General features: G+C 28.3%; 1 protein-coding gene across 9 annotated transcripts in view; it reads right to left on the bottom strand.

Annotated features, from left to right (window-relative positions):
• sws (patatin like phospholipase domain containing sws) overlaps positions 1–25819 on the bottom strand; it is a 161767-nt gene that overhangs the window by 17400 nt on the left and 118548 nt on the right. For 6 of the 9 annotated variants that reach the window (XR_012756976.1, XM_075370398.1, XM_075370399.1 and 3 more), the window contains 7 exons: positions 23197–23313; positions 22218–22334; positions 14233–14444; positions 9231–9320; positions 7803–8004; positions 5338–5429; positions 2019–2135 (listed from right to left, as the gene is read on the bottom strand). Coding sequence is in view for 8 of the 9 variants with exons in the window: in XM_075370398.1 (XP_075226513.1) it covers positions 2055–2135; positions 5338–5429; positions 7803–8004; positions 9231–9320; positions 14233–14444; positions 22218–22334; positions 23197–23313 (911 nt within the window). In the remaining variant the exon portion in view is untranslated. The remainder of the gene's footprint in view (positions 1–2018; positions 2136–5337; positions 5430–7802; positions 8005–9230; positions 9321–14232; positions 14445–22217; positions 22335–23196; positions 23314–25819) is intronic. The other 3 variants (XM_075370405.1, XM_075370402.1, XM_075370404.1) reach the window with 2 other exon arrangements.

Below are 25819 nucleotides of genomic sequence, written 5' to 3' on the forward strand. Positions count from 1 at the left end.
TGACTGAGGATGCAGGAACCCATGAGAATACTTTCATGGTAAAATTAAGGTAAGATATGTCTTTCTCACTACTCTGTACTAGCTGGTTTATGTTAATAGAATTTAACTTATAATACTAGAATAATATTACATCATCTTCAGAATATTTTAACAACTGCTTTTTAAAGTCATACATTTTCTTTATATCGTTACTTTTCTTCACATGCTGATTAAATACTTTTTGAATTAAGTTCTAAATACAAATATCACTTATTTTATTTTTAACATAATACTGGTATGCTAATTTTTTACATTTAGGATAATTTCAGCTAATTTTGTTTTACATATTTTTCAATATTCTGATATATTAAAAAACAAATGGAACGACCATACAATACATAATCATCTTTTAGTTTCTAACCAAATGAAAGTAATGAAATTATATTTAGGCTACAGAAGATAATTAATAATTATCATTAACAATTCTATTTTAAATGTTATATTTTTATATAAATGTCTATTTCAGCATCAGTTTAACACTAAATAATAACTTGTTTTCTTGTATATCTTCAGAATATGCTTTTTTTATTATCATAATTTTACATTTTTACTTTTGTTATACATTTTTCTAAAGAATTGTGTACAACCCATAAAAAGTCTATCAATCCATTTCATTTTAAGTAATTACTTAACTCATTTTATTATTTCAGAGGTTACATTCATTAGTCAAGTTTTCATTTTTTTATTTACATATTTAGATCTATAATCAAAAAATACATTAAAATGTAAATCATAAAAAAACAATATTATTAATCAAACTGTCGTAATGAAAATATTTATTCTGAAATGAATAATGAAAAACTGCTCTTAACTACACTAGTAGATAAAAACAAAACAAAGTAATCTGTCAAAAAAAACTTTTACTATTAAGCTGATCAAACAGCAGCAATGGAAAACAAGATTTTAAAAAAATTCAGAAAAAACTTTTTTTTATTTTAATATTTATTCTTGCGTGGGACTAAACAACTGATCTAGAACCATTAAGTTGATCTAATATTAGACAACTATCCTCTTGTGCAAAGATATTAAACAAAGTCAAGTAGCCCATTAAGAAACAATATTTTTTAAAAATCACATTTTTTGCTCAGATCCTCCGGGCTCTGGTAAAAAAAAAAACTGGAAATAAAATTTTAACATGATACTAATATTTTCTACTTTTATATAAACTGCCAATAAACAAGGTAAAAATTTTAATAAAAATACAGCTCAACTACAGGTTGAAAGTAATTTATAACCTAATGATTATACCTTTAGTTGAAAACAACTTCTACTGAAACTACTGTAGTTGAAAAGTTATTCCAACACTGGTAGATTCACTTAAAAAAAAAAAAAAGTTAGTATGTTTATGGTACTATAACAAAATCGTTTATGAAAACCTGACAAGATATTTTTAATTCTTAAATATTATTATGTAACTGCATTGAAAACTTTTTTTATTTTTGACATTCCACATAATTTGCTTACATGAAAAAAAAGTTAATATTATTTATAAATAAATTATTTTAATAATAAGTTTACTGCATGGGAATATTTTACCAGTAAAATACTAACTAATTGTAGGGAAACAATATAATAAATAAATAAATAAATAAAAGAATTAAATTAAACGAAAAAAAAAATTAAATTAAATAGAATGAGATTAGATTAATCTTCTGAAGAAAGTTACCAATTACTATCTACAATAAGTAATCATTTTCTATAAGATTAAGTTATATTCTATATATTTTATGATCTACACATAATTGTAATCATCCTCACAATTTTTATCTCAAACTAAAAACAACATTACATTTCATAACCACTGTAAAATGGCTAGGTAGTGTAGTGTTAGCATATCGTAAGCAATAAGAATAAGCTCTTCCATAAAATTTATAGATTTAACTTTGGATATTTAAAAAGGAGGTAAAATTACATAAAAAAATAACAGAAAAAAAATTGAAGAAACTATATTAAGCCCAACTCTATTTTTAATTTCTTACCAAACAGTACTGTACTGCTTTAATCACTACCACAGATTAATTGGTTTCTGATTCTATCTCATTTTCAGACAAGGATAATGAACCACCAGTCCTGCGTCTTAAATATGAACTGCTACCCTGTAAAAATATTAAAACTGAAATAAGAATTAGTCACAAAATGAAAAATAAAAATAAATATCCTAGGAGTTTCTCTACAAAGGTTGTTGCACAAACCAAATTAAGATTGCAAATGTTCACTTTATTGTGAATATTCTGAGTAAGAATGTAGTAATCCTAGTAGAACTTGCTTTTTATAGATGATATACTATTAGGAATTGATAACAGTTTTTTTTACATATGGCTTTTATTGACTGGAAGACTTCAAAACTGATCTATCTAGCTGTAAATGGAAACAGGAGACAACAGATGTGGAGAAAAGTGATGGAAAGCAGATGACTAAAAATCAGCAGGATGAAGACACCATATGTATTGGGGTAAAAGGGCAGGATCTAGATGGAATAGTTGTTAGGAAGATTATTGTTACCTTAGCACAATGTGCACCACTGTTGATACATTATAATTTTTTAGATAACATAGTGATGTACCAGTAATGCACACTTTCTTTACTGAAAGCTTCATGCTTTTTTGTAGAAAAAGTTAGAAAAAGTAATATAGAAGCTATTCAAGATGCAATATCATAAAAAATCAATCAGAACAAAAACGAGAAGTTAGAATTAAGGAAACTATAATTGAATCATATTTTTTTCTGAATTTTTATCAAATTAATCTTTTCTGGATGGGTGATTGTATTTCAATTTAAAAAAAGTTTATAGCACAATTTAAAATGCAAAAAGAAAAATTTTCAGTTTTTTACATCTGGTGTAAATTTGTTTATTAAATATTTAATAAACTAGAATTATTTTAAGTGAGACACAAGAAATATGTACAAAAGTCCTATCATATAATATTTAAAAAAAAAAACCAGCTTCACACAAACAAAATTTATTGTCAGAGGTCAAATATTTCGTTAAAGAGGTAAGCAATATAAAATAATATGCACCTAAGGTAAGTTAAGTACATATGTCTTCTTCCAGATTAATTTCTTTATTTATAAAAAAATAATCAAATCTTGTACACATAATAAAAAACATTTCTCAAAAATTTTCATAAAAATATTAACTAATATAGTAAAATTTTTTATTCTGATTCTTTCATAGCAAAAATTAAACTGCCACCTGGTAATAATTAGCTTTACACACTTATGGTTTCCTGAGTTACATACCCACCATTTCATCGACTCCTTTGAAATAAAGACAACACATACGAGGTGCGACAATAAAGTAATGAGACTGATGTGAAAAAAAATGTTGCTTACCGTTTTAGACATGTTTAGTGTTGCCTCCTTCAAAGTAGTTCCCCTCTGATTGCACACACTTATTCCAGCGCTTCTGCCATTGATGGTAACATTTCTGGAACCCATCTTCTGTAATATCCTCCAAGACCCTCGTCACAGCTTTTTGGACATCTTGTGTTGTTTGAAAATGGTGTCCCTTGACCGCCATTTTGACTCTTGGAAATAGAAAAAAGTCGCACAGAGCGATATCTGGTGAATAAGGTGGCTGCGGTAGTACTGAAATTTGTTTTGAGGTTAAAAATTGCTGTACTGACAGAGCAGCATGGGATGGCGCATTATCGTGATGCAGAATCCAATTATCAGCAATGTTGGCACGGACAACATTGCGACAACTCGTTTACGAAGTCTTTCTAAAATTTCTTTGAAGAAATATTGGTTAACTGTTTGTCTAGGAGGCACTCACTCTTTATGAACAATTCCCTTCCCTTGGAATCGAAGAAGCACACAAGCATGGATTTCACTTTTGACTTTGACATGCGAGCTTTTTTTGGTCTGGATGATCCCTTTGAGCACCATTGTGAACTTTGGCGTTTTGTCTCTGGATTGTATTGAAAAAACCAACCTTCATCACCAGTGATAACACGGCTCAACAAATCTGGATTGATTTCTGTTTGCTCTAACAGATCGACTGCCACATTTTTCCGTGTTTCTCGCTGTTGTTGTGTGAGATTTTTGGGCACCATTTTTGCACAAATTTTTCTCATACCAAGATCTTCAGTTAATACACGTATTAGACGAACCATTTCTCGATTGATGTTGAGTTCTTCTGCAATCATTTTCACGGATAATCTTTGATCAGATCGTACGATTTCATGCACCCTGGTCAAGTTGACATCTGTCCATGAGGTTAATGGTCGTCCACTGCTGTCTTCATCTTCAACATTCGTTCTGCCTTTACTAAAAATTTTATGCCACCGAAAAACTTGAGCTCTTGACATAACCTCCCTCCAAAAGCCTTCTGAAGCTTAACATAAGTTGTCGTCGCGTTTTCACCCAATTTAATGCAAAAAGAAAGGCATACAGTTGTGCAATATTTTGCGGTTTCATTTCTGTGACGAGAGACACAAACATGTGTTCACTTATTACAGCACAACTCACAACTGAGCAGCTGCATCAATGTGCCGCTTGGACTAGAAGTAGCTTATAGACCAAGGTCAAAGATGGTGTGCCTACGCAAGCTGCAGGGTTGCCACATCTTGCAAAGAAAAATCAGTCTCATTACTTTATTGTCGCACCTCATAAGTCTGTGTCAACACAGTCAACAACATAATAATCAACAACAAAATAGTCAAGTGTCAACACATAAGTTTTTAACTTAAACTTAATTATTGCATTATACGGTTTAATTAGAAAAAAAAATAATTCGGAAAGATAAATTATGGACGTTAAAGTAAAGTTACCAAAAAAACAAGAGAATAAAAAAAAGTAGCTTTAATGAATAAAAAAAGATTCAGTTTTCTCAGTTTTAGAGTTTAGGTGGTTTATGTATTAAAAAAAGGTACAATAAAAGAAGATCTAATGAAAGGATTACAAAAGAAGACACCATCCCTTTCTTTCTTTTTTTTGGAAATAAAAGAACACCACCATCCTCTTACCCACAGGTAATGCCTGGAGATAAATTTTATTAAATAAATTAAAATTAACTAATTAATAAACTAAAATAAGGCATGCATCATAATTATCTGAGATCACTAATCTCAAAGACTTTTATCAATCATTATAGTAAAAAATCATTAAAATGAATAAGTTGATAAAAGATATAATATAATTTACACATATAAGTGTAGAATCAAGATAATAAAAATTCAGAAAAAAAATTAATTAGTAATATCAGCAACTTAATTTTCAGTAAACTGATGACATACACTGACTTACTAAAAATCATATAGGAAAAGTACTTAATTTCAACACAATAATAGTACTTACTTCCAAAAGAGCCGATGGTTCAGAGGCATAACCACCAACTTCTTGTGCATCTTCTTCATCAGCTTCATAATCATCATCATCAGATGAAGATTCTGCACATATTTGTTTTTTATTTAACAAACATAAAATTTATAAAGAGTTTAACACAATAAAAACAAGGTAAAATATTTAAAATATGTTACATGGCTCACATAAATATGTATGCTTGCTGTCATGATGCACATGACAACATAAATTTTATATTTGCCAACATTAGAAGATTAAATATAAGAATTTCTCTCTTAAACATAATAAAGTAATCTTTAAAAAATCAACTTAAGAAAAACAAAAACTGCACCAAATAAACTAAAAATTAATACCTTTTAAATTTTTCTTCCTTCATTAATTTTTAAAAGTCAGCAAAAAATTAAAAACAACTTCCACTAATTTACTACGACCTTGGCTCAAACTTCAAAAAGTAAAATTTAAAAGAATTGAAAAAAGTTTTTATTGGTTTTAGTGCACAGTTTTTTGAAGTCAATATATTTTTATAAAAGGTTTTACCTATTTCATATTTTAAATTCTATTTAAAATACTCCAATAAAAAAATACTATCCATATAAAAAGAAGCTATTATAATCAAAAAAATGCAAAAATTAGAGTAAAAATATTCAGAGAATGTACTGATTTTTTTTTGTTTACTATTATTCGTTTTACTATTATTCTCTTAAATCTTGAATATCAATATTTGAATTATTTTAAATCACAATACTCAGAAAATACTTCGAACATCAGAATAATAATAAATTATGTATCATAATCTTAAAAAATCTAATGTAAACAAAAAGATGTTCAACAGAACAACCAAATGAAAACAAAATAGGTTTGATTGGTGAAGAAAAAAGGCTCGGTCTCAAACACTAAAAATCCAGTTCAAATTGAATACCTCCTTCTTTTTCTGAACTGGGTTACAAATATAATTAAAAATTATTAATTATTATTATATTATTATTATTATTATTATTAAAAATTAATATATTATTATTATTACAAGCCTAATTAAAAATTGAAATTTGAATTCTTTTAATGATACAGTATACAATGCAACCCTATCTTAGTAATTAATCAATCATTTCTAATATATCTCCTTTTTTACATATTTTCAAATTGAATTTCTCTCCTAGCAATAAATGCATGCTATTGAGAGATATTAACACAGTATTAGTTAACAGTAAACAGCATTAATTTATTTTTTGTTTTTTCCAAAAGAATACTGTCACCATTGAATCATAAAATTAACCATATCATTAAATTTTATGATAAATAACGTTCTAACCAAAAATAAATTTTGAAATTTTCCTTAAATTTCCAAGTTGTTCCTACAACAAGATGAAAAATAATAAGGATAGACAACATCTTTGTTTTTTTTCTGTACTAGACCTGCCTTTCTTCATCTTCTTTGCTTATCATTGTAGCCTGATCTTACACCAATCTGATTTTTATTCCAATATACATTATCAAAAGTCTTCTCTAGATCTAAAAATGACATTTAGGTGCCTTATTCTTCTTAAGTCTGTGTTCTAAGATTAATTTGAGAATCACAATCTCCTCCTATAAAACTCTTTTTCAAATTGAATGGTCTTTTTGAAACTCTATTTGTATTAAATCTACTTCACCTCCCATTAAAATTTATGAGAATTAAAAATAAAATATAAATTGAATAATCCTTTCCATCTTGACTGACACTTTATTACTCCATGCTATATACGTCTTTACTTATCTTTTACTTAAAACCTAAAGCCTAACAACATTCTACTACCCAAACTGCTGAATTTATATTACACTGTACCTTTTTATTATTTGATATTTCACAAACATTGATTACTCATTCTCAAGTTTTGTTATAATTTAATTCTTTACATTTTAAAAACTCTTAAACCTATCTTTTATTTGTGATAGACATCTTAACATAGAAAAAAAGTAATTGTGAAAAAATATTATAATTAAATAAAATTATTTTTAAGTAAGAAAAATTTTCATAAACCTAATACAGAATCTTGACAATACACAATACCAAAAGTTATAACGAAAAGTCCACTTTCTTTTAGAATATTATAAGTTGACACCAATTTTTATAAATATTCAACAAAAAAAAATTTATGAATGTTGGTAATTTAATTAAAATATAAAAATTTTCAAAAAACATGCTATATTATATAGAAATAAAATTTTGGCTGTAATTCCAAGTTTATTAAGTTTCAATAACTTACATTCTTCTGTTTTCATTAATTAAAAAAAAAAAAAATATATATATATATATATATATATATATATAACTTTCTGTTTATATATATATATATATATATATAAACAGAAAGCTTTTCAGTCTAAAAATTGTTTCGTTTTCTTTTTTTTTTGTAATATTTACTTAATAAAAGTTCACCTCAATAAAAATAATGATAAATCACATATTTTCCTTAACTTACCATCCCAATACTTTTTACTTGGCTGTACTTGACAAACCATCTGTGCAAGATCTGTGAAAGTGTAACCCGACATAATACGTTGTTCATACTGTCTCTTTTGTTCTGTCTGTCTTTGTCTATCATTTTGTAGCCTTAAGTATGGTAGAGGCCCAGCCTTCATCATACCAGTAAAATATGTTTTACCATGTGTATATCCAACATCCTGTAAACAAAGGAAAAAAATAATTAAAATTATATTCAACAGTTTATTATAATTCTTATTATAATAAATAATAACATAGGTTCATTAAATAAATCTGAAGAGTAAAAATAAAACAATAAGAGAACATCACACATCAGAGAGTTTGTAGCAGCATTATTCAAATAAAGCAACAAAGAGAGGAAAAAATTAGCAGCCATGGACTAAATTTTAATTAAGTGCTGAAGGAAGATTCTGCTAATTTAAGTTGAATAAACCAAGAAAAGGTTATTTATACATCACTTTATTAATCTTCTATTAGCAGCTGATTTTGTTATGCATAAAGAATTTATTTATTATGAGATGCAATGAACTGATTAATTAAAATACACAGTCAACATTTGGCGGAACATTGTTTCTTTTTTTCAAATATTATAGTCTTTTTTTTCTAATTTCCTGTTGGATGTCTTAAAAGTTGGATGTGCTTTAAAGTTTTTGGAAATTTCCATTTTAAGATTAATTTTTTGCCATTTTTCCATACGATGTATCACAAAAATCATAATTTAATTCAAAGTACAGCATAAAATAATTTTTTATAGTGAACTAGCATAAAAAACAACAAAAAAAATACAGCTATAATGAAAAGTTGAACTAAAACATTCAATGTTCCTATAAAGGCAATCAAAATAAATAAGTTTCTACCACTGGCAAGAAAGTAATTTAACAGATTAAATTAACAACTATGGATGCTCTTTGATTTACAAATAGTGAACTTAATGTAAAATAATTAAAATGTTATGTACCATAACCAAAATGGATGTAATAAACATGAGGTATTCCTGAAACCAGTAGATTCATTCATAAAAAAAAGCATACGGTCAGACTGCATAAGAAAAGTGAGAAGTCAGGTTTTCCATTGCCTTCCTCCTCTTATAAAGATAAGTGCTCCTTTATAAACATATCAATTCTGACTAGTGCATCTTGTACCTCAGGTGCTTTGCATATATCTCTGTATACTTTTTATCAAGAAAATATATAGAAGTATCAAATATAATACTTCTACTCAGTAAGAAGTAACTAAACAATCACTCTGGATAAAAATCCATTTAATATATATTTTTTTTCAAAATTACCCTGATAAACCATGATATAGCAATAATGACGTGAACATAGAAATAACAATTCATAAAATAAAAACAGTAAAAAGGCAAGAAAAAAGTTAATCATAAAATAATTAATAAAATATATACCTTAATTTCATCAAAACTTCCAAACTGTAACGTTTTAAATTTATCAATAGGAGGTCGAATATACTCACAATAATCGCTATTCTTCACTAACTGAAATTAAAAAATGAACATTTGTAACTTGTTGAATAAAAAACAAAAATAGATTAACATAATTTTTAATACTGAGATTTATATGTATTATTTTAAAAGAAGTGTCTAATTTATTGCAATGATAAACCTAATATAAATATTAAAATTCAATATTATCAGTTGATTTATAACATAATATTTCTCTGTACTATTTTTCTGAGGTCTCGGATAAAAACTATGTACATAAATTTTTTTAAATCCATAAAATAAGCCTGGACTATGGGGTAATGAATTTTGCCTAATGCAGTTTAAGAATTCCGTACAGAGTATGCTAAACTAGACCTCTGAAACCATGGAGTGCTTGCTGATCAGAGGAAATGAGAGGGCTTAAGAAAAAAAATCATCCAATGTTTAATACCTACAAACATCAAACTGACTATATAGTGATGAAAGAAAGATTCAGAAATACAATTAAAATGGTACAACAGATTGCAAGGAGCTGCCAAAATCAGTAACCATAAATTTTTAGTAGCATAAATAAAAATTGAATTGAAGATAATTAAAAGAGCAAAGAAAATAGGTAAACGGATTTGGAAAAAATAACAATAATTAGAAAATGGTAGTAGAGAAGTTAGCTCAAGTATTAATGGCAACAGCAAATGAATTTCAGATGAATATGAGGTACCTTAAAAACAACAGCAGAACAAGTAACTGACTTCAATAAATGAACAATAATGAAGTCGAAGTTACCATGAAAGAGAGAAAAATACAATACGGGGTAAATGGATAATAAAAGAAAAAGGATGACTGAGAACAATGAAGATAAGAGGGGCTCTGCAGAAAATTTGAATAGTGAATTAAAAACAACACAAAGCAAAGGAGAAATGGATTGCAGATGAATATTCAGACATAAAAAGTTTAGAAAAAAAAGGATGGCATAAATTAATGCAAAAAAAAAAATAAAAACAATATCATGGGATAAGTGGAGGAAGAACAGCAACAAAAGAAACTCATAATAGAGATGGCAAATAGTTACACAAAGCAACAGATATACTTAAAAAAGTGGATTGATACAAGGACAGTTCAGATTAATTAAACAAATATTTCTGAATTAGATAAATCACTGAATGGTTTGACTAGAAGAGAAGCAAGGAAGAGTGACAAGACTAAGAAGAGAGATAAGGCTGCCTTATCTCCAACCTTGTTCAATACATATAGTAAGTCTACAAAGTCACAGTAGCCCCCTCCCTGCAATTCTGCAATTAACATTTTATCACTGTTTTAAAAGGTGGGCAGTATTTGGTTCCTAAGAAATAATTTCCTTACCACAACTGGTACCCTTGCTCTCAAGCTAATACAGGACGCTCAGTTTCTTTCTTATAAAAAAAGGCAAAGCTATGATTGATGTGAGTGGAGTAATTAGTGTAACGGAGCAGTTGGCGACGTGTTTGGATACACTAATGATGACATACAAACCAAATAATGCTATAGTGAATGCATTTCATGTATCACATCTGTTTCATGTCACCCCTGTTTTAAGGACTCATCTCTTAAAGCAACAATGCTTGATTGGGAGAAACATACATTTGCTTCTGGTAGTATCAGAGAGAGACCATACGGTGGATGAAAGATGCGAGGGCAAACATGTGTCACAATCGCAATTTAATAAAATGGTCTCTAATTAAATCTATTCATAAACAAGTAGGCGAATTTAATACACTATACGTGTTGAATAATGCATGATCACATTAAAAAAGACTTGAATATGAAAACATTTTGACCAATTTATGTGAATGAATTATTGGATGGGGTCAAGGAACAGTGTGTTATAGGTCACTTATTTGCATAATTTCCAAATGCAGTGTGCTGCAAATGGTTGTTTTTTCTAATGAAAATGAAACTTATTGCGGTTCACAAGCTAGGAATATGGTTTTCTGACAAAGTAGAATCTTCATTTTGTGTGGCAAGTTGAAAAGGAATCCATTACAAGTCACGATATAGACTGAGATGACAGTACAATATTTGTTCAAAACATATTTTTTAACAGTATGATTTTTATTTGCAAATTTGGAAAGATGGTTAATTTTTAGATTTCAAGAGAAAGGTATCACAGAATGTGTATGAATACAACAAAGATTGAGACACCAATACAGAAAGTGGTTTCCAACAAAACAAGCACTTTTTACAACCTATGATTTTGTTTCCAATACGTTAATTACATCACAATGTAATTTTGAGTTTTACAACTTGCTACAATCAAATAAAAAATGTACTGTTAATTATTCAATTAGATTATTTGAACAGTGTAGTTCAATTTAATTTTTTTACATACCCTTAAACATTTATTAAATACAAAAAAATAGAATGGGTTTATGTAAGAAACAAAATGCTTTTCGATTTAATAACAATTTTTATTAACAGATTGATGGAACAGATATGGGTAACTTCCTGTTTCAATTCAAAGTTATTATTTATGAGTAACCTACAAATGAAGGCTACAATAAAATTAAAATATTCCCTGCAAGTTTGGTTAAAACATGGAATGATGGTTTAGCTATTTTTGATGCTTCTAATCACAATTAAAAAGTTTGTTAAAAATTAAACCAAATTAAAAAGAATATCTATATATATAATATTAAATTAAATATGAACCGCTAAAACACAGTAAATAGAAAGTTAAACTTACCGTATTAATTCCAGAATAGATTATCGCAAATCCTGCATCTTCAGTTGTTATTAAATTCTACAATATTAAATACAAAACTTATTTATGATTTGTTAATTTGAAGAGGATCCTGCAAAAGTTGATAGATTCTTGGAATTAATGTGGTAAGTTTAACTTTTATTTACTGTGTTTTGGTGGTTTATATTTCAATAAATACTAAATTTTATTAGCACAGTGGTCAATATGTTAATGAATTATCTGAATTTAAAAAAAAAAAATAAAAAACAAATATATATATAGATATATATATATAAATTTACCTAAGAAACAGGAAATGAACAATGATATAATTTTATTATTTAAGATTAATTCATAAGAAAATAAAATCACTTTTGATATGTAAAGAAAAAGAACATAGAAATATTACTGATTCTTTTCATCCTATGCGTCATAAGACATCAGCTTTTAATGTGATATTTATAAAGCAAACGGGATGTCACACTCACTCTGGAAGCTTATAACAGAGAAATGAATTTTATTAAGACACAGCTGAATTCAAACATTTTATGAAAGAAAACATGTAGCAAATGCAGCAAAACAACTTACTTCAGAACAACTGAGTTGCAGAGTTGGACAAAGCACAGACAAAAACTATTTATAGCTCTACATATCAGTAAAGTAAAATATATTTAAAAAAAATCACAACTTTTACATTTCTGTGGTTAAATTTAGGAAATTGTTCTCAGAAACATTATACATGCAACTAATTCCTTGAAAAAGAGGGTATTTTTAAATATTTTTTTAAGATGATAAACTGCAATTTAAGATCCAAAGACAAACTAAAAAAAAAGATTGAAATTAGAATAAAGGAATATTTGCCTGGCTATAAATACAGAAGACCCGAGAAATATAGTGCAGCCCAATACTGCTCGCAAACTTTTATTTTTTTAATAAGAAATAATTTTTTAAACAACATACATGATAAACAGTTATTAAATAGTTGGGAAATTTACACTACCCACGGTTTTTCATTTTTTTTAAATAGAATTGTTAATATTTTTTTATTCTTATAATAAAAATTCTATTAAAAAAGCTCATTTAACAGTGTTTTGTAAATACTTTTATTTGTCAATATAAGATATATTATTATGATTTCTTCATTTAACTTTTTTTTATCTTTATACAACTGTCTCAGTATCTACAGAGATGATTGTTTAGCAACCGAAAAAGTCAAGTAAATTTGGATTTTAAATAAAAAATGTTGTAAACAGTTTTTGTGTATTTTCTTGTTTTTAAAATTATTTTGTTATTTACAGTTGAATAATATGAATGGTTCCCTACAATTGTGGGGAATCACTGTTTATAATTCACTGACTTAAAAATCACTAAATGAAATTACATAAAAAAATTCAAAACTGTAATCTTTCTCAGAGTTCGGCATATATAATAAAAAGAGACATTTAGATTTCACAATCAGTTCACAAGATTCAGGTAGTCATCTCTACATAATCTACATACAAGTATACTGACAAATATTCTGCTTTATATAAATAATTAGAATACAAAACAAATTATCCAGAAAAAAGAAACTGGTAATCAATGGTATTTGATGTATACATTTCACATTACCGCTTTTAGTACACTCCTGAAAGTTCTTAACATACAAACTTAAAGATGTAAACATTGACTAAGATGTATAGTAGAAACTTTTTTATTTTCACACTTCCATTAACAGCATCACAAATGCAATTTTCAAAGATTTTTTTTTAACAGAATATAAACTGAATTTAGTAATAAATAAAAACATAAAATGTATAGCATGCAACAACCCTTCTGCCAATTTAAGTTTTTGAAATAACAAACTGTAAATACAAAAAAAATTAAGTTAAATTAAAAATGTATTAAGTTAAATCTTATCAAGTTTATAACATATGAATATCTACAAATATATAACAATTACAAGGTAAAAAAAGTAAATAAACTCAAGAACTCCAGTAAATACCAAGCATGGATAAAACTCTCAATTCCAGAACAAAAATAATTGAAGTTACCTACACATCATCCATCCACTGAAATTTGTGTGAAAGCTGGCAACTGGACTTACACAAATACAATTACATTAGAAAGACAAACATGGTCTGTATGTCATGCATCAAACCTTAAAATGATACTTATTATGGTGAACATTATACAATTACCACAAAATGGTCTATGGCAAACAACTAATGCATTAAACTGAATGAGACAGTTTGTGAAAAAAAAACTAACCTCAAGTTGTTGAACACAAGATACATATGCTAAACGAGATTGTATATCAGGCAAATTAGGTACTTTAACAGGAGTTGTAAATGGGTTAAATCGCTTCCAAAGTAACCACCAGCCTGATAACGAATCACCATAATTAGTCAGATCAGTATCATCTTGAGAACCAACATCTATAGCTAATATATAAGCAGCACCTTGACTACGCATTACATCCGCTGAAACACAAAAGAATACAGACCTCATAGTGCATATAAACATTAAAAACAATACATAGTGTTTATTCAGAATTTATTAAGTGCATTAAACTACAAAAAAAAAATCAAAACCCTCTGGACCTCCACAGTTAAGTGACTTGACTTTAGGAGTTACACCTTCATGCCGAGGTATGTTCAATACACTAAAAAACAAACCAGAAAGCTACAAAGCTGTTATTTTTAACCAATGCACTAACTTATAATTATATGTAAGCCAAAACCTAGGAAGGCTGTTTCTTGTAAATTTATATATATGAAGTGTACTAAAAAATACATGAACAGTAGAGTCCCAATAATCCACCCAATTTTTCATAAAATCTAGGATTCTGAACTAATTATTGAAAAAGAAACCAGGATCTGAATAAATACAAGGAGGTATTGCTTTATTGTTATTTAGAGTTGTGTTCAATGGTAGTTAGGTCAAAATTTCTTCTTCCCAATTTCTAGCCATCTCCATATCCACACCTAATCTGCCTCTCCTAAAAGCAATAAAATGATAAACATCAGTTTAAAGAAGTAAAAACAAGGAAAAGAGAAAAACTGACAAGCATTTTAATAAACTTTTTGAATATGGGAGAAAACAAAGATGTAGGTTGTGGCTGACGAAAAATTTATTTCAAACTTTATGTTACATTAATGAAATGGTTTTTGAAAAATGTTGAAGGCAATTGAGACAAATGGGTGAATCTGAAACAGAAGAAACGATTCTACAGAGATTAGAAATAGAAGTAGACAGATTAGGAGACGGGTTTTTCTAGATAACTAAGTGTAAATACAAAAATAAACATCAAATAGAATCATAATTAATTTTAATAGATCTTTTTACTATTTTTTTAATATTTTTCTTTATTTTTCCAAATATTTCAACCTTTCAGTTGTTCAAGTCCTGGTCCCATTCCACTCAAGTTATTGGGACTCCACTTTAATTTAAAAATAATATAACAAAGAAACAGCAAAACCTTTTTCTAGTAATTACCTACCACAGCCTAGAGGTGACCTTTGGGTCTTTCACTACAAACCACATCATTTTACCTTGATTGGAATGTTAATTTAGTTTGCTGGATCAAATGTAAAGTGCCACAAGAATTTTTACAAATGTTAATCCTTTATATTTTGTACTTTTCATTTCTACATAATTATCATTTATTACTGAAGGTAATTTTTAACCAAGCAATAAAAAGAAGAAGCTCTCAATATGACCAATCTGTATTTTGATAATCCTTTCTCTATTACACAGAGGAAGTTCCTCTGGTTTTTTATTTAAGTTTTCCCATGTAACAAGGAAGATAAAAAAAAACACTGGCCACTGAAGTGATGTAAAGAAATTTCTAGTTTTCATCTTCCTCATCACTGCTTACTGTATGATCATTATAATATACAGTATGATACCATTCTGTAAAACAGTATCATCATACAAAAATTCACCAAAAATTAGTCAGAAAACTTATGTTTAAAAAATAATATTTATCCCCTCATTTCAGAGAGCCTTCACTCATGTTCAAAGCAGTTTCAATGTGTCATTTTTCTGTATTCCTTTTTTTTTGTTTTTATCAAAGCACACATTTTTCAATTATTTTTCATTTCTTTGCATTCTTTTCAAGTATGTTTTTTTAATATAGACATCAATTTTGGAAACCTATTCAAACTTTAAATAATAATAAAAATAAAATATATTTAAAAAAAAAATAAAATCTATTAAAAAAATCTGCACAATAACTACAAATAATACTTTTGTTACTTTTATAACTGTTGTTTATGTACTGCAACATAACAATATATCTACAGTACACTATGTATTGTTTAAATATTACAGAATAGTTGTCAACTTCTTTATTATAAGATCTTGTATCACAATGAACAAATAAATTTATGTTATATGGCATCAACTGCATCAATTAATTTCTGATGGAATGTAATGAACAAAATTATGGCATTTCAATTTTGATATGCTGTACCTTGTTTGGGAGAATTTACACAATTTTATGAAACACCAAATAATAGTGACTCTTTACGATGAACAGTTAAAAAGTTCAAATTTACCTAAATTTGTACTGAACTACTAATAATAATAATCATTAAATCTGCTAATTAAATAACATTAAGAAATAAATAATTTTGAAGAAGTAACAGCTCGTGTGAACAAATTCTTGGTTGTGGAGATTCATGGAAATACCCTTTTAAAGTTTTGTTTGACACTTATATAACTCATGGGTATTAATTTTTAGTTCTGTAACAAATAAATACAATTCATTTGTTATATTCTTTAAGACATTTAAGGATATTCTCATTTACATTTGTTGAATAAAACAGAGTATATTAATCACAGTTCATCATGTTCATGTAATGGGTTATAAATTTAAATATACTATAAATTATGAGACTTCTTTCTCTTTGGCAGAGAGGGATAAATATGTTCTGGCACTTCAAAATTAGAAAATATCTACTGGTAGTTACCATAAACCACTAATGCATGCAGTGAAATTTCACCAGTAGTTAAACTCTGGTAATCTACAGACTGATTTCTTAAATACGGAAATGGCTGCTGTCATTTACCCAGATTCACATAGTACTTAAACTATCTTCACAAGATTGCTTTAAGTAACAAAGTGCTTAATTAACAAGCTGCACAACATTTTTACTTAAAATCTAAACCTAAGTAGGATTTTGGTTGTTAATAAACATCATTACCAGTTGAACTTGAGTAAGTAGTATTTATAAGAAAATAAATGAAGAAAGATGAAATAATTATAAAAACAAAAATTAATTGACAAATTAACAACAATATTTACAAAACACTGCATTACTAATATCATTGATTAATCTAAAGTTCATACTATTTTAGATGTTTGTAAGCTAAACTTATACTACAAACAACAATAGTTATTTGTAAAAACTTTGTTTAAAATACTTGTAAAAGTTTTTGTAAGTATTGTTTATTTGATGATTAATTTTTCTAATTATTATTATCATAACCTCTTCTTTTTTCTTTTATCTTTTTTACTAATTTTCTTATATATGTTGTTATCCAGTGTACAGGCATTTACTTAACAATAAAAAAGACCACCTGTTTTTAGATTTTAAGAAAAAGATTTTTACAGTTTGAACATTTTCTTGTTTTCTAATTTATTTCAACAACCACTTGGTTTTTATTTCAATAACCAATTTTATAATAACCAAATGGTTATTGAAATAAATAACCAAAGAACCAAATAAAGAGCCAGTATGTTTCTTTATTTGAACAACATTGCTTGAAAACTCATTCTTCAATTAATCACAATGGCTAAGAACCCAGAACAATGTGAATGTGTAAGTTAATGTTAATATTAAAGGCCAATATGAATGTGGTTTTCAAAAGTTGGCAGCAGATTAGTTATAAGATATTCTTACACATATCTTATACACTGACCCACCAACTACTGCTCTTTTCAAGCTTAACAATAAAACAACATTTAAAAAAAAAAAAATTAATAGACTTTATATAATAAAGAAAAAAATACAAAGCAAAGGGGAAAGGAAGAATTGTACAGTTTGCAGCTAATGTCACAAAGGTCACTGCTAGGCCACAATCTAAAATATATGATTTACTGGCTTGTATTTTAAATATTTAACATACATTATCACATAGTACACATCAATTAATTATTGTAAATTAAAAAAAAGCTCTATTAGAAGCTAGCAAAATCAAAATAAAGTAATAAATAACTATAATACAAAACCAAATTTGCATAAAATGAAATCTGTCAGTAAGAATTTCATTCAACAAAGCACAAAACTAGTAAATATCATATTTGAATGATCTACTAAAGTAACAGTTTAGTGCTAATCAAAATAACAAGCTAGCTACTTATAGTAAAACAGATTCATCTGGCACATTATAAAGGCTTAATCATGTTCAGCTATAGCAAAGCAGACAGAAAACATAAAAAAATTACAAAAATAAAAACTCCTTTTTTAATTTTTTGTAAAACTGTATTAATAACACAAAAACCTTTACCAATCTAACCATGTAGGCAATACTTCTAAATTTATAGAAATCACAAGTATAGAAATTGAACTTCAGTAAAAGATCTCTGACGATGTCAGTGATGCTTTTACATTTATTTTGAAAAAGAAATTATAACATTCTGACTGCTGAAGAGGCACAAATATAGAAAAAACAGAAACAACACTGGTGCACATATCTTATAACAATTATATTAGTCTACAATTCCTCCTAGAAAGCTAATCTTTTTTGCATAAAAAACTCAGTAAAGCTGACTATACACACTCAGTTTAGTTGGAATGTTATTCAGAAAAAGTGAAGCAACTGTAGTTACATAAGTAATTCATTTATAAGGCTGACTTTAAAAGCCCTTTCTTGCCACGTAAAATTTCACTTGATCTAATTAAATTTTTCTAGTGGTAAGTAAAAAAAATTATTAAAAAAGAGATGTTTAGCAGTCAAGAAAATCTCTTGCTGCAAGACGGCATGTTCTCTGGGCAGACACAAGTGCACATAGTGAAAAGAAGACATCTATCATAACCCAAAAAAGTGAGGAGACATACAATCTTTCATTACATTATCTTAGTATGACAAAATCAAGACTGATTAAAATGAACATTACAATACAGATATAATTTTTTTCAAAATACATATTAATTTCCAACCTTAAAAATTGTGACAACAGGAATTCAGTAAAAAATCATAATTATGAGGGCCATACAGATAAATATACATGCATAGAACCGGTGCAGTTAACCTCCCAACAAGAATGTAGTCTGTTAATTCACCATTACTTCAGCTTCAAGTTCCATGAGTTGTCTCAATTCAGTACTATATTATTACTGCTTTTCTGGGAACTAAAAATATGTGAAAAGATGAAAAATATACAATCAAATATGAAATTTAGATTGTGATCTACATTTTGAATTTCAAGCAAGAAATATTTACAATGTAGAAAATTACAATTAAATAGGGGAAAAGTAATAAGTGACGAGTTAATGAATATATGAAGTGTGAGAAATATGGTGTCTTGTCCAATGAGGAGGAGACTGAATATCCATAATTAAGATTATTCTGGATGATCCTATCTTATCATGGAAGAATTGTAGGAAATAACCAACAACAGAATTTATACTGATGAGTTTTAATGGATCATGTAGCTCACTTCCTCAGATTTCAAAGTCTCTGTTATAAGAGATTGTAAATGAATGTACTGTGTAAAAAAATGTGCCAAATGAGTTCCTTTAATAATGTCTAAAGAAGGCAAGAATAAGCAAGAATGAGAGAGTAACCATAACACTCAATTAATATATAAGAAGAGAAATTTTTTAACCATATTGCTACTGATGATGAAATATGTATATGAAATAGAATTACTGAAAATAAATATTGTCAATGGAATAGCATTCAGAACTGGAAGTAGTCAAGTAAATTCTGAGAACATGGAAAATGATGGTATCTTCTTAGGTCCTAGGAACCATGCCATTATTTTACTTCCTGATACCATCTCAATTGAAATAATAAATTATACACTTGCGGTGATTTAGAGACTTATAGATAAAAAATTTACAAACTTTGCTCAAACAAAATGACCTATCGTTAAGTGGCACTGTTTTGATTCAAGATGGTAGACACTCTACTAAAACTCCAAGTGCTGCTTCAAAACTTCATCTGTTAAGTAGATAACACTGCACCATACTCCCCTGATCTGTCCCCTAGTGTTTTAAAAGTTATCTGTCTAAAATTAACCAATTTTATTTATTTCTGAAACTACGAGGATCGATCCAGAAGTAAGGTTCCCAAAGAGCTCCAGCGGCATGAGAAGGTGTGAGTCAACATCGCTGTGCGCGGCTGTTCCTCCACTCTCGATTCCGCTTGGCCGCGCTTTGCTGTGCTGCTCAGTCTTGGCTCAGCAGCCGTCCGAGATGGAGGTTCCACTTGTTGATCCCGCCAAGTGTGAGATTCGTTCCGCAATTCGCTTTTTGCACGCCAAAGGAACTCCACTCGTGGATATTGATCGTCAGTTGACAGAGGTGTATGGCGACAAGTGTATGTCCGTTCAACACGTCCAAAAGTGGTGCAGGAAGTTTAGTGCCGGTCGGAAGGAAGTCCACGATGAAGAATGAAGTGGAAGACTGTCAGTTTCGGAGGCAGTTATCAAGATGGTTCAATGCGAAGTGCTTCAAAACAGAGGACCACCGTCTGTGAACTTTTGCTCGGATTCCTGGGAGTTCTTACAGTAAAGTGGAAAGAGCTTTGACTGAAAAATTGAGATATCACAACTCGATTGGTACCGCGGCTATTGACATCAGACCACAAGGAGAAACACCTTGACTGTGCTTGCCAGTTTCTTTAAAATTGTCAAGAAGATAAGGAAGGATTGTTGGACTTTATTGTTACAGGAGAAGAAACGTGGGCGTTTCATTTCACTCCTGAAATGAAACAAAAATCCAAACAGTGACGTCAACTCAGGCTCACCCATCGCAGTTTTTTGGAATTGTAAGGGGATACTGCTGATTGATTTCATTAAAACTGGAACAACAATCAACTCAGACAGTTATTGTGCAATCCTAAGAAAACTCGGGTGAGGTATCTAGAACCGCCGGCGAGGATGACTGACAGCCGGTGTAACACTGCTTCACGACAACGCCCGACCTCACGTTTCCTGTCAAACCCAGGAACTTTTAACACAATTTGAGTGGACTGTCATACCCCACCCACCTTACAGTCCAGACCTCGCGCCTAGTGATTATTACTTGTTCCCCAAGTTAAAAGAACACTTGAGTGGCCAACACTTCCAGAGCGACGATGAAGTCAAAAAATAGGTGAAACGCTTCCTCAATGGGTTGACGACGGAGTTCTACAACATTGGGATACAGAAATTGGAGCACCATCTACAAAAATGCGTAGAAAAAGATGGCGATTATGTAGAAAAATAGAGCAAAGTTTCTTCTTTCCAATGATGTAAATTTCTATGAGAATAAACAATGTTGTCTATTTGTTAAACTGATGGGAACCTTATTTCTGGATCTACCCTTATACAAAAAGTTTTAGGCACCAGTCATTAAAGAAATGATGATGAGATTTTAAGATGTCGCTGACTGGCTGATAAAACATTTGGCAGACATCCATAATTGTAGAATAGAAATATTTGTAATATAATATGATGAGTCTAAATTTGAATAGTGGACAAAAAGAAAAATAAATAAATTTTGTTGTAAGAACAAATAAATATTTTAATATACTACCTACCTTTTTATTTAAAATCTATTACAGCCAAATATTCTTTACTTTTTAGAACCACACATAATTAAAACTCATAATACCCAAAACTACTACAAAACTTAATGCTCATATGCAGAAATAATCACACAAAAGAGTAGGCAAATTCATAGCAGCAGAGAGGGAACAGATAAAGCTACAAATTGGATAACAATATTTCGTCATTCATACAGTAATCAATACATAGAAGATCTTCAACAGCAAGAGTGTTATAAAACTCACAATGCGTGTGTTAGACAAATAATATAGAGATCACTTCTGTAAAATTAGTTACTTTACACAATCATTTGACAAATAAGACTTATTTTTTTATTACGCTTAAAGGTGCTACAATAAACAAAATGAGCAATTTTGTTTAAGAAATAATATGTTAAATTAAATTTGAAAAATATCACTTAAAAATGAAATCATAATAATACTTCATAGTTAATTCTCTCGATTATATGTTAATTTTTTTTCTTTTTTGATACCTGGTACATTGTTGACATAACAACCATCAACGAGATAATGTCCATCAGCTGGATCACAAAGCGGAGGAACAATCCCAGCAATGGACATACTTGCACGTACATATTGCCACAAAACACCTGTAATAATATTATGCGACTCCACACTGTTTAATATAGTAATAATTTTAAAAAAAAGAGAGATAAAAAAGCTGATAAATTTTTGTGACAATATGGAATACATTTACTCAAATTTTAAAGATCCTTAATACATTAAAGAATATATTTAATTATGCCTGATAGTGAGGGCTAGCTGAAAGAATGTAGGATTTTCATATTAATGAACAGTAAATGACAGAAGCCAGAAACTTGGAAAACACAGCAGAAACATAAGAATCTTAAAAATAAAGGCAATGTTGAAAAGAAATAATAAGCTGAGATTTTTGCAGCAAATATAAAGTTCTTTTTCTGCAAAAAGAATTGTACAATATAAATTTAGAAGCAACATATAGTATCTCTACAAAAAAAAATCCACAATCTTAAAGAAAAGATTAATTTTTATATAAAAATCATTTGATAAGAGTGTATAGTATTATTAATCAAAGAAATCATAGCATTTCTATACAGGGGTATTAGAGTTAATAGAATAAACACAGAAATTTTGTCCAGTTTTGACTGAAAGTGATAATAAATATATTAAAAAAAAGTGCAGAAACAGGGATAAAAGTTGAACAAGAAAACTGAATAGTAATGCATGACAGTGATAAGTAAGTAATGCACCTGAAAATGTACAAACAAAAATGAAATAGTTATGAGAAAACATAAATATAAATTATTATAAACATGTATTAGAGTTCTTTCAAGAAACACAGGTTTTTTTATTACAGCTAAAGGTAAAAAAAATTTGATAAACAAAAGGAATAAAAAAAAGACCACTAAATACCAGTGTTACTTGAAATTTCTCTATTATTACATTACAGATGAGAGCTTGTGATTGGTTTACCTGGAAGATTGTTGACATAACCTCCATCCAAAAGGAGGTGACTATCTGTTGGATCACAGAGAGGTGGCATGTACCCTGACAGCGACATCGATGCGCGTATGTATCGCCATAATGATCCTGTAAAAAAATTGTAGTAACTGCCATGCAAAATCTGTTTTCGTTTGCTGCATGTTACACAAATATACTTTTATTTGGAAAAACCTAACATTTTTTTTATTTATTAGAAGGAATAAAAATAGTTATAATAGCAATTTCAGTATAACAATTTTTTTCAAAATTCAAGAAAATTTGCCTAACTTAAAATTTCGTACAAAACAAAAGTACAAATTAAATGTGCAGTATTAGAGCAACTGAAAATAGATAATGCACAAATCAATAAAACAGTACAATTATTCAATAAGCAACATCATTAACAGAAAAGCCGTAATTTATATAAAGAAAAAAAACAAAAAACAACCGTGAATATAAAATAGATCCTAATTAATATATAAATTACAAATGTAATCTGACAACTGTTAAAACTTCATGTTATTCACAAATAAATCTAAATAAATAGCCTAAATAAATCTTAAACAAAATCACTGTTTAAAATATTTATTTCATAAGTTATACTAATAATAAAATGGAAAATTTTTTATGTAAAAATTGTTTCCCTAGTGTATACAAATAACTACAAAATACATTTATTATGAAATACCAAATATTCATAAATGGAGAACATTTGATTTACAATAATATTTTTGTATTCAACAGCTCTTGGGATTTTTTTTAATAAAGATAAAATATTAAAAATTACCCAGCAATATTTGATTAAACTGACTTCTTATCACAGTTTCAGAATGGTGTCAATCCAGGAGAAAGCAGTAAGTGAGGAACACATACATGTATGTGGTATGTAAAATCAAAGTTTGTGATCTCTATTCTGGAGTGGTAGCATCTGTTGCCTTTCATCCAGTGGTCCCTGGTTCAAATCCCAGTCAGGTATATCAATTTTAACAAGCAACAAATTTATACACTACATCTGTATAGGTAACATTGACTGCATAGATCAAAGCAAAGAAGATATGTGGCCATAAAAATATTCCCAAATCCATTCTGACAAGAAAAATAATTGAGGAAAATAGGGCATACAAAGACAAAAAATCAAACTCGATTTTTCATTTCCAACATAAATAGCAAAATGAAATAAAAAATTTATCATAAAGCTTCATAAGTTTTAAGTTTCATGAATATGAAACATGCTTTATCTCATGAAACAAATAAGTAATAATAGAATAAATTTAAAAAAATAAAACTGGAAACAGAAACAAAGAAAAATCATCTTAAAATGAAGAAAATCAGCCAATAGTTAGCAAGAATAATGGAAGGCATCTGCCTTGGGATGACGAGGAAAATCTTTCTCACTGAAATTTAAATCTTGGTTATTTAATGTGAGGTTTAAACTACCCATATACAAAGTTAGCTTCATGCTGATAAATTAAAACCTGAGGATTGCCAATCAGGAATGTTATTCACATTTTCATATAAATATGCTTCATGTGAATAATAAAGATAATTATTTTTCTACAGAAAATAAAACAAAGATGAACATTTCTTTTTCTATAATTCCTGTTTCTTTAAATTTATAATATTACACAACATAATTACTTTATAAGATGTTACTTTGTCTTTATGTCTGGTATTCACATCTAAAGTTATACTGACAATTTTTATTTCTGTGTACCAAAATACACAATGTCCCTTTTCCTGAACCAGCACTGCAACTACATAAAACAAACAGACAATTAGACAATGTGCTGTGATATAAACAATTTTACACATGTTTATCTTCATTTAAAAAAAATCCCACAGACTATGATGTAAGAAAAAATTATCACAAATCAAGTGATGTCAATCATTTATAAATAGTGTATCTAAAAGAAATGCAGATTTTTCTTTTTTTGTAAATTTTTTTAATGAGGTGCTACCCAGCATTTCCTAAAATTTGCTAATACAGTTGAAAACATATTATTAACTTACACAATAAAGAATTATAAGCACTAATCACCAAGAGGTAATGTTATCATAGAATCTTCCTTTGATTACAACTATCATATGTCATTCTGAAAATCTAAATAGATGGAATATTACAGAATACAAACTTAATAAATACCACTTTTCTTAAACCTGGTAAGAATTCAATGCAAACATTAGGTAATAATGTTTTACAAGTTATTCATATTTATAAATCATTTAACTGTTTGAAGACAAACCTGGTTTTCATTTCTTTATGAGTGTTGAAAAATTTTTTGATTGCCATTCAAGCAGCAGAAATCCAAATAATTTTGTTGAAATTTGTGATATCATCAGATTAATCTACTTCAGCAAACTTTTATCATGCATCTTAAGCCTGCAGCCATGTTATTGTTAACATGCAAAATTCAAAAAAGAAACAATCATTCCAATGGATATATTCTACTTTTCCTCAAGTAAGATACAAAGAATAGATTATTAGAATCTTAATAAAGTTAATGATAATATAATTACTATAGCACTTATATGAAGGCATGACACATAAAAAGCTCTGTAATTGGTGGATGATCAACTTTTTCCAGGATGGAAGTGGGTAAGCATAAATTTTTTA

The sequence above is a fragment of the Lycorma delicatula genome, chromosome 7 (genome assembly GCF_047948215.1).
Source record: "Lycorma delicatula isolate Av1 chromosome 7, ASM4794821v1, whole genome shotgun sequence".
Classification (NCBI taxonomy): Eukaryota; Metazoa; Arthropoda; class Insecta; order Hemiptera; family Fulgoridae; genus Lycorma; species Lycorma delicatula.